At 47.5% G+C, this 16,062-nt stretch overlaps 1 protein-coding gene across 1 annotated transcript; it reads right to left on the reverse strand.

The window, feature by feature from the left end:
* Positions 1-10,305: 10,305 nt before the first annotated feature.
* Positions 10,306-15,684, reverse strand: HSP90AA1 (heat shock protein 90 alpha family class A member 1). Its single transcript, XM_019983599.2, has 11 exons — positions 15,529-15,684; positions 14,914-15,075; positions 14,461-14,827; positions 14,009-14,142; positions 13,402-13,722; positions 13,065-13,230; positions 12,698-12,888; positions 12,442-12,589; positions 12,011-12,279; positions 11,389-11,722; positions 10,306-11,109 (listed from the first exon to the last, which is right to left on the reverse strand). Exons 2-11 carry the CDS (start codon positions 15,073-15,075, stop codon positions 11,000-11,002), a joined length of 2,202 nt encoding a protein of 733 aa, XP_019839158.1. The 5' UTR covers positions 15,529-15,684; the 3' UTR covers positions 10,306-10,999.
* Positions 15,685-16,062: the final 378 nt, after the last annotated feature.

Here is a 16,062-nt window from a genome sequence, read left to right on the forward strand (position 1 = left end):
AGACTGGAGCCAAGGAACTTTCAGTCTTAAGCCCCGCCATGTGCTCATTGTTCAGTCGCTAAGTCCTGTCTGACTTTCTGACCGCATGGAGTGCAGCACACACCAGGTTTCCCTGGCCTTCACTATCTGCCATTAGAGTGGTATCATCTGCATATCTGAAGTTGTTGATATTTCTCCTGGAAATTTTGATTCCAGCTTGTGATTCATCCGCCCTGGCATTTCACATGATGTACTCTGCGTATAAGTTAAGTAAGCAGGATGACAATATACAGCCTTGATGTACTCCTTTCCCAGTTTTGAACCAGCCCATTGTTCCGTGTCCGGTTCTACCTGTTGCTTTTTGACCTGCATACAGGTTTCTCAGGAGACAGGTAAGGTGATCTGGTGTTCACATCTCTTTAAGAATTTTTCAGTTTGTTGTGATCCACACAAAGGCTTTAGTGCAGTCAATGAAGCAGAAATAGAGTTTCTCTGGAATTCCTTTGCTTTTTTGATGATCCAAAGGATCTTGGCAATTTGATCTCTGGTTCCTCTGCCTTTTCTAAATCCAGGTTGTATATCTGGAAGTTCTTGGTTCATGTACTGCTGAAGCCTGACTTGAAGGATTTTGAGCATTACCTTGCTAGCATGTGAAATGAGTGCAATTGTGCAGTAGGTTGAACATTCTTTGGCATTGACCTTCTTTGGGATTGGAGTGAAAACTGACCTTTTCCAGTCCTGTGGCCACTGCTGAGTTTTCCAGAGTTGCTGACATATTGAGTGCAACACCTTAACAGCATCATCTTTTAGGAGTTGAAATAGCTCAGCTGGAATTCCATCACCTCCACTAGCTTTGTTCATAGAAATGCTTGTTAGGCCCACCTGACTTCACATTCCAGGATGTCTAGCTCTAGGTGAGTGACTACACCATCATGGTTATCTGGATCATTAATATTTTTATTTTCTTTTTTGGTATAATTCTGTGTATAATTGCCACCTCTTAATCTCTTCTGCTTCTGTTAAATCCTTACCATTTCTGTCCTTTATAGTGTCCATCCTTGGATGAAATGTTGCCTTGATATCTCCAGTTTTCTTGAAGAGATCTCTAGTCTTCTCCATTCTATTGTTTTTCTCTATTTCTTTGCATTGTTCATTTAAGAAAGCTTTCTTATCTCTCCTTGCTATTCTCTGGAACTCTGCCTTCAGTTGGGTTTACTTTTAATTTCTCCCTTGCCTTTCACTTCTCTCCTTTCCTCAGCTATGTGTAAAGCCTCCTCAGACGACCACTTTGCCTTCTTGCGTTTCTTTTTATTGGGGATGGTGGTTATATGCACAGCACAACTGCTCAAAAGTATTTGTTTTTCAATGAATGATGAAAGGAATTACCAAATTAATATGCCACAAATAATATTAGCTTCACAGTCACTAAGTATTTAAAATTGAAATATAGTCGATTTACAATGTTGTATTTAATTTCCGGTGACAGTGATTCAGTATTTTTACAGATTATGCACCATCGTAGGTTATTTACAAGGTAACGGGTTCAGTTACCTACGCTATACAGTAAATCCTTCTTGCTTATCTGTTTTATAGACAGTAGTTTGTATCTGTTAATCCCATACTGCTAATTCATCCTTCCCCCTCCCCTCTGCCCTTTGGTAACCACTAATTTGGTTTCTATGCCTGGGAACCTGTTTCTGTTTTGTATATACATTCATTAGTATTATTTTTTTAGATTTCACATATAATTGATATTTGTCTCTGTTTTTCTGACCTATTTCATTAAGCATAGTGAATAGTGAAGTCGTGTCTGACTCTTTGCGACCCCGTGGACTGTAGCCTACCAGGCTTCTCCGTCCATGGGATTCTCCGGGCAAGAATACTGGGGTGGGTTACCATTTCCTTCTCCAGGGGATCTTCCCGACCCAGGGATTGAACCCGGGTCTCCCTCATTGGAGGCAGACGCTTTAACTTCTGAGCCACCGGGGATAGTCCACATTACCACAAATGTCAGTATTTCACTCTTTTTTATGGCTGAGTAATAGTCCACTCTGTGTGTGTGTGTGTGTGTGTGTGTGTGTGTGTGTGTGTGTGTGTGTGTGTATTCCTTAAAGGTTTCCATGTAGAAGATCATGTCATCCACAGAGATCACTTTTACTCTTCTCTGTCAGTCAGGGTACTTTTTATATTGCCTAACTGCCCTAGCTGAAACCTCCAGGATGGTGTTAAATTCAGGTGGTAAAAATGAACATCCTGTCTTATTTTTTCATTTTTATTTACTATTATTTTACTTTTGGCAGCTCTGGGTCTTCATCAGAAGGCTTTTCTCTGGCCGAGGTGAGCAGGGCGGCCACCCCGCTCGGAGCGCCGGCTCTCGCTGCGCGGCGTCTCTCTGTGCAGGGCACGGGCTCTAGGGCCCAGGCTCAGCAGTAACGGCACACGGGGCTTAGTTGCTCCGTGGCATGTGGAGTCTTCCCCCACCAGGGATCAAGCCCACATCCTCTGCATCAGCAGGTGGATTCTAACCCACCACAACACCAGGGACGTCCCATCCTGCCTGGTTTTTAATTATGTATTTTTCATTGCAGTGCCAAGTACCTTGAGTCTGTTTGAATTACAAAGAAATGTTAAGGAAAAGATGAAATACTTACAGATGATATGATTCAGTGAAATTCAGAAACTGCTTCAGAAAGCCTGGGGGACAGAAGCGGGTTGTACAGAGTGTGGACGGGACTGACTGGCCTCGACCATTTGGCTGGATGGGAACAGTGATGGGCTCATGGGGTTCCATGCACAATGAATGGAGTTCAAAGGTGAAATGTTTTATTGGCTTCATCCATCTAGCCTTTTTTTGGCCACACCTCGCTGCTTGTGGGATGTGGGATCTTTTAGTTCTCCAAACAGGGATTGAACCGGCGCCCTCAGCTGTGAGAGCATGGTGTCCTAACCACTGGACAGCCAGGGAATTCCCTATCCATGCAACTTTTTATTTTTTTATTTTTATTTTTTTTTATTTTTTTTCCATGCAACTTTTTAAAAGGTGGAGAGCTGACACCAATTTTTACACTTTCATTTGTTAGCTTTTTTTATTTTTTACCTTGGAATTGAAAAAAACACAACAGTGCATTTTGGGCCACATTTTAAGTTCTAGAACTTTCACTGACCAAGTGTTGAGGCTTTAAGGGACTTTCATAAGGAGGTGATTATGTTCTGAGCAGACATAACACTTGGCAGAAAATATGCTCAGCTCTTCGGAGCTGAAACAGCGTCACAGGATCTTTGTTCGACTTTGATGGTGCTATTAATACACCATGACTCACAAAGAGCCCTGCTTCCTGGAATGCTCCTTCCTATAGAAGAGTAATCTGTTATCACACTTTCAAAGGTTCGAGAAGATCTTGAAGGCTTAGAAAAGGGACGACCATCTTCCCAGATTATACAACTGTTTAAACAATTTGCCATCCCCACAGGAAGGGGGGAGGATCAGTTGCGTGCACCAGTTCTTCATTCAGCCCGCAGATGAATACCCGGCCACTGGGTTGGCAGTGGACAAGCCGGACACACACTTAACCTTCACGGCCAACAGGCCCTGGAGAGGCGGGAAGATGGACCGCACACTTTCCGCTGCAGGACGGTTGTGAGAAATGCGTCAAAGAAAGGGGGAGGATGCAGGGTAAACTGAGGCCAGACAGGGGGCGAGGATCAGGCGCCCGCCATCACTCACACACTTTGAATGGGGTCATGGAAAGCTGGTGTGGGAAAAAAACCAAAGGTCTGTGGACAACCCACTAGGAGTGAGAAGTGGCAGACACGGTCCATTCATGGCGCCCCCTCTTACCCGGGACCACTCGGAGCTGCAGTGGCCTCATCTATCAAAGGGATGAATAATGATCCTTAGAAGATTCCAGGGCTTCCCTGGTGGTTCAGTGGTAAAGAATCCACCTGCCAGCACAGGAGGCACGGGTCTGATCCCTGATCTGGGAGGATCCCACAGGCCGAGGAGCAACTAAAAGCACGCACCACAATTGCTGAAGCCCGAGTGCTCTAGAGCCGTGTTCTGAAACGAGAAGCCACTGCCACGCAGCTCAACAGTAGCCCTGGCTCGCCGCAACTCGAGAAAAGCCTAATGAAGCCCCAGAGCAGTCATAAATCAATAAAATTATAGATAAACAAGGAGATTCCAAACTCAAGTGAGATCCATAACGATAACTGTTGAAGCTGGCTGATGGGACTGTAGTGGCTCACAGAACAGTTCCCCCTGCTGTGTGTGTGGAAATAGGCGTGACATAAAAGTTACCATTTTAACCATTTTTAAATGGATGTGAGAGTTGGACCATAAAGAAGGTTGAGCGCTGAAGGACTGATGCTTTTGAACTGTGGTGTTGCAGAAGACTCTTGAGAGTCCCTTGGACTGCAAGGAGATCCAACCAGTCCATCCTAAAGGAGATCAGTCCTAAATATTCATTGGAAGGACTGATGCTGAAGCTGAAACTCCAATAGTTTGGCCACCTGATGCGAAGAACTGACTCATTAGAAAAGACCCTGATGCTGGGAAAGATTGAACTCAGGAGGAGAAGGGGATGACAGAGGGTGGGATGGTTGGATGGTATCACCGACTCAATAGACATGAGTTTGAGCAAGCTCCAAGAGATGGTGAAGGACAAAGAGGCCTGGTGTGCTACAGTGCACGGGGTCACAGAGTCGGACACGACTCAGCAACTGAACAACAACGGTCACGTCTAAGAGCACAGGTCAGTGGAATCAAGTACAGTTACGTCGCTGTGCCCCATCACCACCGTCCATCTCCAGAACTTCTTCATCATCCCCAGCTGAAACTCTGTCCGCATTAAATGCCAACTCCCCCTGCCCCAGCCCCTGGCAACCGCCCTGGTACTGTGTGTCGATGAGTTTGACTCCTCTTGATACCTCATATTAAGTGGAATCACACATGGCAATTCCCTGCTTGTCCAGTGATTACAACTCCACTCTTTTGCTGTTGCAGCCTGGGGTTCAATTTGGTCAGGAAACTAATATCCTGCAAACTGTGCAACACAGGCAAAAAGTTTTAAAAAATAAGTGGAGTCATACAGTAATTTGTCCTTCTGTGTCTAGTTTATTTCACATAGCATACTGTCCTCAAGGTTCATTCATGTCTTAACACATAGTGGATCGTTCCTGTTTAAGGCCAAATAACATTTCATCGTGTGTATACGCCACATTTTGTTTATCCATCAGTTCACTGAGTGATGGGTTGTTTGTACCTTCTGGCTAATATCATGACACTGCCATGAACACTGATTTCTGAGTATATACCCTAAGGTGGAATTGCTGGATCATATAGTTTAATTTTTTGAGGGACCAAACTCCTTCTACATTTTTTCAGTAACAGTTTGAGATAGTCGTATATATACTATACAATTCATTCATTTAAAGGGTACAGTTTGGGGCTTCCCTGGTGGCCCAGGGGTTAAGAATCTGTCTTCCGATGCAGGGGGTGCAGGTTTGACCCCTGGTGGCAGAACTAAGATCCCACGAGCCAAGGAGCAGCTAAGCCAGCACAGCGACTAGAGAAGTCCCCGCACGGCAACGGAAAGCAGGCACAGCCAAAAACTTCCGAACGTGTACAGTTCATCAACTTTTACTATTTTCACAGTACTGAAAAGCCATCACAATCTATGTTCAACACCATGAACACCCCAAAAAGAAACTCTATAGGTGTTAAACGGCGACTCTCCATGTCTCTTCCCCAAGGTCCCTGGCCAGCCACGCAGCTACGTTCTGTCTCTGTGGATTTGCCTACTGTGGACATTTCATACGAGTGAGATCATGAGATAAAACTGTGGTCTTTGTGACTGATTTACTTCACTTGGCATAGTTTTCAAGGTACACTCGTATTATAGTGTGAATCAGTACTTCATTCTTTCTATGGCAGTAATATCCCACTGCCATGGAATATTTACTTTCCATTCATTGGTTGATGGACATTTGGTTTGTCTCCACCTTTTGGCTTTTATGAATAATTGTTGTTCAGTCGCTAAGTTGTGTCCGACTCTTTGCGACTCCGTGGACTGCAGGCTCCTGTCCACCACTATCTCCTGCAGTTTGCTCAGATTCATGTCCATTGAGCCAGTGATGCTGTCTAACCATCTCATCCTCTGCCGCCCCCTTCTCCTTTTGCCTTCAGTCTTTCCTAGCATCAAGGTCTTTTCCCATGAGTCCACTCTTTGCATCAAGTGGCCAAAGTACTGGAGCTTCAGCTTCAGCAGCAGTCCTTCCAATGAATTTCGTGGTTGATTTCCTTTAGGAGCAATAATGCTGCTATGAAAATGTGTGCACACATATCCTAAGGACTCCGAGGGCTGACTTCACCCTTCTCTTCATTCAAGACACTTGGGCATCCTCAGATTTTGGTGTCTTCGGGGGTCCTGGAACAAAGCCCCTGAGGAATAGACACCCTGGGAGGACTGTATGTATTTTTGTGGACATATGTTTTCATTTCTCCTGGGTACATACCTAGGAGTGGGACTGCTGGATCACACGGTAATTCTATGTTTAACTTTTCCAGGAACTGCCAGATTGTTTTCCAAAATGGCACGACTTTACTTCCCCATCATCGGTGTGTGAGGGCTCTGATTACTGCGTGTCCTTGTCAACACTTACTTGTCTCTCTCCACTTCTGCATGCACTTTAGAAATCTACAAAAGAAAAGTTAACAAAGAAACTAGAAACTGTAAACTGTAAACTGTGAAGGTCTGAGACTAATTTGTACAGAGATATCTGAGTACCATGTGCCAAACACTAAGTATTTTGGATACAGATACTTACCAATCTATGTTGGCGAGTCAGGCTGGTCCTATTGGCTCTTCCTCAGACCCATCACTGAAGGTAGGATCGTCAGACCGAGTGTGGGATTGCCACTGTGGGCGTGCCCTGGATTTCTCAGTGCTGTTCTTCCCGTGTGTAGGGTACAAAGATGAGGCAACTTCACGGAGATGGTGGAGCTGACTGGTCACATCAAATCCACTCAGTATTCCTGGTATTGAGGGCGTTTCCCAAGGGGTGGGCCCCCCTATTCTGAAAAAGCAGCCCCATGGCAGACCACGGCGACCCTCTTCCCATCATCTAAGTGGCTGGACAGTCTCCAATCCAGGCCCAAAGCTGATTGTTCAAGGCACACTCAGTAGGTTTCACCTTCTAGCTTTCTCTCATCACTCAGATGCTCAGGGGTCCCTTCTCAAGACCTAACACATCCAGGCTCTCAAGACTTGGTTACACTGGGAAGCCCCCCACCTTCTATCAGCAGTCACCCTCTTCCTGGAGCACACCCCGCCCCCACACCACCCCCTTGGAGCCTTCCCACACACCTGCCCACCCTGCCCCACCAGCTGAGCCCCTGTACTTCCAACCACAAAAAATTGGGGCTCCGTGACCTTTGCCATGGCTGCCTTCCCCCATCATGCATGTTTCTTTGTAGTTTTTTATTCTTTAAAATACTTATTTTTGCCGTGCTGGGTCTCCACTGCTGTGCAGGCTTTTCTCTAGTTGCAGTGAGCTGGGGCTGCCCTTCATTGCAGTGCGTGGGCTTTCTCATTGCGGGGGCTTCTTTTGTTGCAGAGCAGGGCCTCTAGGGCACAGGCTCTTCAGTAGTTCTGGCACACGGGCTTAGCTGCTCCGCGGCATCTCCCCAGATCAGGGTTCGAACCCGTGTCCCCTGCACTGGCAGGGGGATTCTTTACCGCTGGACCACCAGGGAAACCCCCGATGATGCGTCTTTCATGTGTTGGGCTGGTCCTTCGCTGCTGTTCAATGAAAGCATGAGGAATCTGTGCTTGATAGCAACCAGTGAGTTCAGAGGACCAGGAGACAGCAAGGCCACGGCAGTCTGGGGAAAATTCTAGAAGGGCGAGGCCTGGGTTGGGGCTTGCAGGAGGTTACACTGCAGAAAGTACGGGGGGAACTGAGTCCAAGCAAGGTGACCGGCTGAGTAGTGAGCCCGTTAGACACCAGGCACCTGGTAAGCCCACTACCTAGGGAACACCGGAACAGGCTCCTGAGTATTTATATTAGCTGATTTACAAGTGAAGGGATGAGGCACAGGACGTGCTCAAACTCACTTCTGAATCCCTATAGACTGCTTTCTATAGCTTTGCTTTTTTTTCATTTGCTGTTTATGTACAAAACCCAGTTCAGATTCACCCATTTTGTGTATTTTAAGCTGGAATTTTAATAAACACACACGGCTGTGCAGCTGTCCCAAGTTTCCGGGCACGAGTTCCCTCCTGGACCCCCTGCAGTCCAGTCCACTAGGAGGCAGTGTTTTTTCTGTCTGGCTTCTTCCACTTTTCTCCGTTTACCTCGGTCTCTAATTTCTGCTTTCCAGTTCTCAGATGCAGGGTCTTGCATAGCTTCTTGTAAAATATATTCCTGTTTAGTATACTATTACAATTTGTTGTTGTTTTCTAGTACAGATTTTAAAATGGTAGTAGGCATTTTAAAACACTGATGACTTTTTTTCCTGCTAACAAAATTTAAATCCCATTTCGTATATTGATCTCTTATCTTGGGACTTTGATGAATCCTTGTGCCGGTTTTGTAGATTTCTCACCACCACAATCCCGGAGGAAATCTTTTCCACTCTGGTGGCTCAGTGGTAAACTATCTGCCTGTCAATGCAGGAGCAGCAGGTCCAATGCCTGGTTAGGAAAGATCCCCTGGAGAACGAAATGGCACCCCACTCGAGTCCTCTCGCCCACGGACAGAGGAGCCTGGCAGGCTACAGTCCATGGGGGTCACAGTCGGTCACGAGTTAGCAACTGAGCACATTCCTACCTTGCACCATACCAATCTCGCTTTCCAGCGCTCTGTACACTCACCAGCGTGGGACCAGTTTCAGGAGTGTGACGCGCTGGACTTGGCAGCAGTAGGCGGGGACCCCCTGACGACTGAAGGTGCTGGTGTCCTCTACCTCATCTTCTCAGCCCCGGGGTGCGCACGTGTGGTCTCCGTGGTCCGTCTCTGGCATGGGGCTTGCTGGGGGACAGTTCCAATTACATGCCTGCCATAAACACTTTCCATATTCAGAGGGGAAATGCTCTGTGGGCATTTTTTTTCCACTGGAGACCATTTATAGAGGATCTAATACTTTTAATTTGAATGGAATTAGTCTCCTTACTAGAGGTGGGAAGTAAGAAAACTTGCTTTTTGCCCTTCAGTTACCAATTCCTGAACAGCAGGACCACTGGCACCAGACCAGCCGAGCCACAAGGGAAGCCCAAGGATCCTGGAGTAGGTGGTACCCCTTCTCCAGCGGATCTTCCCAACCCAGGAATTGAACCAGGGTCTCCTGCGTTGCAGGCAGATTCTTTACTATCAGGGAAGCCCTCCTTAGACTAATGGGAGTTAAAAATTGCTGCTGCATTAAATTTTAAGGATTAAAGGAGATTATTGCTTACCAGGCACTTACTACCCACCAGCGCTTACTATCCGACAGACTTGCCACAGTCTATGGACTCTTCAGGCCTCTCTCAGGCTGTAGGTCCAAATCCTGGGTAGAACTCCCACCAAGTACTCCAATGCTCACCCCTGCCCTCTCCAACTGCTGTGTGCTGCTTATGGCTGTCAGTAGCCTCCCAGACTGGAGAAGGCAATGGCACCCTACTCCAGTACTCTTGCCTGGAAAATCCCATGGACGGAGGAGCCTGGTAGGCTGCACTCCGTGGGGTTGCTGAGTTGGACATGACTGAGCGACTTCACTTTCACTTTTCACTCTCATGCATTGGAGAGGGAAATGGCAACCCACTCCAGTGTTCTTGCCTGGAGAATCCCAGGGACAGTGGAGCCTGGTGGGCTGCTGTCTACGGGGTCGCACAGAGTCGACACGACTGAAGTGACTTAGCAGCAGCAGCAGCCTCCCGGACACACCTTTCCTGAGGCTCAGTAAAGAACCAGAGAACAAGCAGCAGAGATGGCTTCAGGTGGGAAGGCGTTCAGCAGCTGTGGTTCGTGAGGGCCAGGCAGTAAAAGGGGAGTACTGCATATCCCCTGTTTCACCAATACCATCAAAGTGCAGCTTAGACACTGAAATCCTACAGCACAATGTCATTAGAAAATCTAACACGTGGACACAGAAGCAGCAAGTTCCATTCTCCTGTGTCTTTTAAGCAGAGGCTCACCCCACACATGTGGCCTGAGCACCCTAAGGTTGCAGCAGTAAGGCTCTAGGGAGGCCACACCACCCACCTGCTTCCTTGACTCTCCTAGGGAAGAGGTGCACACCTCATGTTTTACATTCTGGGACCACCCCCACAAATAAGACATCACACATCATTTCTTTTAATTCATCTGTATTTGTTACAACTTTTTGAAGCAGAATGTGACTTGAGCACTACATTTCCATTCACAAAACTTGCTCCAAGTTACCTTTCCAGCGGCTTTACAACATGCCTGGGCAGGCTTATAATTTTGCTACTCTAAACAATATTTTTCTTTGGAAAACAAGCCCGATGTATGGACAATGACTCCAATCAAGTTGGTTCAGCTTAACACACTAACTTCTAGAGGCCTGGCACATGCAGTCATAACTACAGGGGATGGAAGCTTTACAAAGTATATCCCAGAAGATGAAAACTTGCTGGGACAAGTGTTTCTTTTAAACATCAAGGTATATACTTCAGAACATTTCAGTGACAGAAAATTTTGGTCTACTAAAGAATCTGCTTGATAGCTAAACACTTCAGACCACAAAGTTAACAGAGGTTACGTACACACCTTACAACAAACGGCAACTACTTCCATGTGTTAAAATAAGCCAACATGAAACTAGGAAACAACAACTAGCTCTGCTTTAGTGCTAAAAGTATCACAGTATCACACTTAGTATAAAGAAATCTTATCCTCCCCTTATGCAGTTATCATGCCATACAGATTTTTAAATGTTAACAAAAATAAAGAAATACTTGAAAACACACTGGAGGGAATGGAGACAGAGCGCTGAACACAGCAGAGCGACCCTCGGCAGCGCTCAGTCCACTTCCTCCATGCGGGACGTGTCGTCGTCTCCTTCCAGGGGTGGCATTTCCTCAGTGACCGCGGCGCTGCTGTCATCAGCAGTGGGGTCATCCTCGTCAATACCTTAAAGGAAACAAAAAACATGCATTAGGCTTCTTAAAGCCACATAATTAGTCCAACACTACAGCTTCATCACACCCACTCTCAAGGCTGAGCGAACTACAAGGTACGTGACGGAAAATGCTTACTTACCCCCTTTTAACTCATGTGACTTCAGCGTTTCACAAATGGAACAAGAGACCCCAACTTGTTGAAATTGCTGAAAGTTCACCCTTTTCAACAGTCATGTGTTTGGGTTTTTTTCTTCAATGGTATTACACATAGCACTCGCGTAAGGCTTACCGAGACCAAGTTTGATCATCCTGTAGATCCTGTTGGCATGTGTCTGGGGATCCTCCAGACTGAAGCCAGAAGACAGGAGAGCTGTTTCGTACAGCAGGATGACCAGATCCTTCACAGACTTGTCATTCTTGTCAGCCTCTGCCTTTTGCCTCAAGGTCTCAATGATGGAATGGTCAGGGTTGATCTCCAGGTGCTTCTTGGCAGCCATGTAACCCATCGTGGAGTTGTCTCTCAGGGCTTGCGCCTTCATGATCCGTTCCATGTTTGCTGTCCAGCCGTATGTGCTTGTGACAATGCAGCATGGGGATGTCACCAACCGGTTTGACACAACCACCTTTCATCAGGAAAAAAAAAGTATATAGTGATAACTGGGCATAGAGATGTTCTAGTCTCAGTACTTGATACCAGGTTTATTTGAATATTTAAGGAACTTGAGTATTAATGAATCAGAAATACTATTTGCAAATACTATTACAAATCCGAAGCTTTAAGCTCCTTTTAAGTTCGCATGTCTTTAAAAATCTTAAGGACTATGTATATGTGACTTGTTCAAAAGACACCTAACACCCCTAAGAAGGGTTAGTAACCAAAAAATAAAAGAAAAAAAAGACTATTCACACACCTTTTCAACTTTCTTCTCCAAAATGTCCTTCATGATTTTGCAGAGGTTTTCAAACTTTGTCTTTTTCTCTTCTTGTTTCTTTTTCTCTTCCTCATCTTCTGGAAGTTCCAGGCCCTCTTTGGTGACTGACACTAAGGTCTTCCCCTCAAACTCCTTCAGCTGCTGCACACAGTACTCATCAATGGGCTCGATCATGTAGATCACTTCCAAGCCGTGCTTCCGGAGGCGCTCCACGAAGGCCGAGTTGGCCACCTGGTCCTTGGTCTCACCTAAGAAGCCAAAGTTTTAGATCTTTTAACAGCAATCTCTTTATTTTTGTTAGATTAACACCTACTAAATTACGTGTACCACCACACGGGCAGAAGACACACGCAACTGTTCCCATGGGATCACACAAAGATCGACGGGCGCATTTACTGCCTGTAAGTTACCTGTGATGTAATAGATGTGTTTCTGGTTTTCCTTCATTCTTGTGCAATAGTCCTTGAGAGAAACCATCTCATCACCAGAAGCAGAAGTATAGTACCTCAACAGCTCTGAAAGCTTCTTCCGATTTTGAGAATCTTCATGTATTCCAAGCTGAAAGACATTGTTAGCTTTAAGAAGACTTTCTCTGTGTTCAAATTATTTCAAATGAAAAATCAGTTTGATTACTACTCATAATAGTCAAATGTGTTTCTAACCAACCTTAATATTTTTAGAGAACTGCTCATAAAACTTCTTGTAGTTCTCCTTATCTTCTGCCAGTTCAGTGAAGAGTTCCAAGCACTTTTTGACCAAATTCTTCCTGATAACTTTCAAAATTTTGCTTTGTTGCAACATCTCACGGGAAATGTTCAGAGGAAGATCCTCAGAATCCACCACACCTCTAATGAAATCTGAAAAACAGACCAAATGCAACCAGTCACTCCAAAGACAAAAACTGACTAATTTGTAAACCCAAAAATCCAAAGATGAACGCTTTCCCCCATGTTTAGTTTAAAAACCAGAGTTGACAAGATGAATCACTCAGACCAATAACAGTCATCGTTCTTTGTATCAAGACTATACTTACTCAGGTATTCAGGGATTAGCTCCTCGCAGTTATCCATGATGAATACTCTGCGAACATACAACTTAATGTTGTTCTTCTTCTTTCTGTTTTCGAACAGGTCAAAAGGAGCTCGTCTTGGGACAAAAAGAAGGGCTCTGAATTCCAACTGTCCTTCAACTGAAAAATGCTGTAAAAACAATCAAGATTAACACAGGGCAAACAACTTAAACCAACAAAAAGCCCCATATATTACAGAGTTACCTAACAATGACTCCGGGCAAAGAATGGGGCATCGGGGAACAGAATGCTGCCTCAAACATGTGCAGGGATGGTAGTTTTGAAGCACTTAGTCACTCACCTTGACCGCCAAGTGATCCTCCCAATCGTTGGTCAGGCTCTTGTAGAACTCTCCATACTCCTCGTTAGTGATGTCATCAGGGTTTCTGGTCCAGATAGGCTTTGTCTTGTTCAGCTCTTCTTGATCAATGTACTTCTCCTTGATCTTCTTTTTCTTCTTCTTGTCCCCGTCCTTCTTCTCTTCCTCCTCTTCATCTGAGCCAACATCTTCTATCTCGGGCTTGTCATCAGACTCCTTTTCTTCTTTCTCCTTCTCTTCCTCTTTGTCTTCCTTCTCTTCTGCTTCATCATCACTAACTTCTTTATCACGTTCCTTTTCCACCTTCAAAGGAGGACAAATCTTGTCACCTCTCCATCACAAAACCGGGGGAAAAAAGCTAAAGGAGACTGCAGCACTTACACCAACGCCACCTGAGAAACACTAGTAGCCAGGAAGCCACTCACCAATTTCTGAAGGATCTTAACAGTTCCGGGAACCTTGACAAGAGTCGACCCACCAGCCCAGGAATTAATGCAAGTTTGGATCTCTTATGAAAAGCACTAAGGACTAACAGGATTTCAGTTCAGTCACTTTAGTAACCTACATATACAGGATACATGGAACTCACAAAAAGAGTGATGGGATAGCCAATGAACTGAGAATGCTTCTTCACAATCTCCTTTATTCTCCGCTCCTCCAGGTACTCAGTCTGGTCTTCTTTCAGATGCAGAATAACCTTTGTTCCACGTCCCATTGGTTCTCCTGAAAAGAAAGTCCAGAGATTGAGTCCAATTTCAATCACAATGGCCTGATCAAGGCAAAAAAATAAAAATACTATTTCGCTCTCCCGGGCAGTTATCCGAAAAGTCTACGAAGCAGAAGCTTGCGGTTACAACTGGGAAGAGTCTGAGGGCAGTTAACGGCCTTGCCCAAGATAAACAGCCACAAGTGCATGCTATCACCCTCCAGAGAAACAGGTTTTAAAAAGGAAAAGAAAAAAAAAAAAAAAAACCTACAAACTTCATCCCTCCTTTGGGGTTCCAGTGCCTACAGCACCCCACCCTGTTCTCGGGTGCCTACCTGTGTCAGTCCTCACTGTGAAGGACCCTCCTGCAGAAGACTCCCAGGCATACTGCTCATCATCGTTATGTTTGGTGATGACGGTCACTTTCTCAGCCACCAAATAGGCTGAATAAAACCCGACACCAAACTGGCCAATCATGGAGATATCAGCGCCAGCCTGCAAAGCCTCCATGAACGCTTTGGTCCCGGACTTGGCGATGGTGCCCAGGTTATTAATCAAATCGGCCTTGGTCATCCCAATGCCGGTGTCCACGATGGTGAGGGTTCGATCTTGCTTGTTCGGTATGAGATTAATGTGCAGCTCTTTCCCAGAATCTAACTTACTGGGATCGGTCAAGCTCTCATACCTGATCTTGTCCAGGGCCTATTTAAAAAGATGACACGTGATGACGCACATCCCCCCTAAAACAGTCCCCTTTCAAACACCCCAATCCACATTGAGAGACTTACGTCGGACGAGTTTGAAATCAGCTCCCTCAGAAAAATCTCCTTATTCGAGTAGAAAGTGTTGATGATCAGTGACATCAACTGGGCAATTTCCGCCTGGAAGGCGAAAGTCTCCACCTCCTCCTCCTCCATCGGCTGGTCCTGGGCCTGGGTCTCCTCGGGCATCTGAGGGAGTACGCGTAGCCCGTGAAGCCACCGGCCGGACCCCTCCCCGCCGCGTCTCGCTCCCGCTCCCGCTCCCGAGCGCGGGGCGCGCGGGAGGAGCCGGCTGACAAAGGATGACCTCATTCCGGGGGCCGGGCGCCGCCGCCACCGCCGCAGCCCACGCCGGCCGCGCGGCCGCCGCTCCGCTCGGGCGCCCCCGCCCGCGGCCCGGGGACCCCACTCCGGGGCCGCAGACCCCGGCCCTTACCATCCCGCACGACCCCCGCAGCCCCGGGCCCACTCGCTCCCGACGGCGGGTGGGGGAGGGGACGGGAGACCGCCGCAGGCCCGAGGCCTGCCGGGTTAATCATGGCCGCCCCGGGCCCGCCGACCTCAGGGGGCCCCGGGGGCTGCCCTCGCCGCCGCCCACCCGTCCCTGGATCCCCACGTCCCCCTACAACCGCCTCCCCTCACCTTGGCTGAAGGACTAGCACGGGATCCGCAGCGACGCAGCACCGGGACGCAGAGGCAACTGGCGCACCGCCCCCGCGCCGCCCTTATATAGAGGCGGGCCCGCCCAGCGCGCGGCGCCTTTTCCAGAAGCCTCCCGAACCTTCCGGAAGAACCCTCCCCAACCGCCGGCGCGGCCGCGCGCCTGCGCCTGCGTACTGGAGGCCGCCCGCCCCCTCCTCGGGGCCGCGCCGCGGGCTCCCACGCCTCACGGCGTCTGCGTGCCAAGCGTGCCCGCGCCCGCCGCAGTGCGCTTGCGCGACCCGGAACGTTCGGGCTGGTCTCGCGCCTTCCGGGGCCGCAGTTCCCGACCCTACCTGCCCCCGCGCGCGGCGTTTTGCGCCTCGCCGGCCTCCCATCCCGGGCCCGCCAACCCCGCTCGGCGCGCGTCGGCCTAACGCTCTCCCCACCCAATCTCTGTCCAGGCCCCGGGGGCTGATCGCCCGTGCCAGCGGCTCTGGGAAGTCCAGAAAAGTAAACTCTCGGTGGTTAAAGCGT

The sequence above is a fragment of the Bos indicus genome, chromosome 21, assembly GCF_029378745.1.
Source record: "Bos indicus isolate NIAB-ARS_2022 breed Sahiwal x Tharparkar chromosome 21, NIAB-ARS_B.indTharparkar_mat_pri_1.0, whole genome shotgun sequence".
Lineage (NCBI taxonomy): Eukaryota > Metazoa > Chordata > Mammalia > Artiodactyla > Bovidae > Bos > Bos indicus.

Bases quoted from the DNA above. Each gene is read 5' to 3' on its own strand.
- HSP90AA1 (XM_019983599.2), bottom strand. From the start codon at position 15,075: ATGCCCGAGGAGACCCAGGCCCAGGACCAGCCGATGGAGGAGGAGGAG. The intron at 14,143-14,460 runs GTAGGCACCCGA...CTTTCTTTTCAG, and splicing joins CACAGTGAGGACTGACACAG to GAGAACCAATGGGACGTGGA. The intron at 12,889-13,064 runs GTAAGTATAGTC...TCTGTTTTTCAG, and splicing joins GCTAATCCCTGAATACCTGA to ATTTCATTAGAGGTGTGGTG.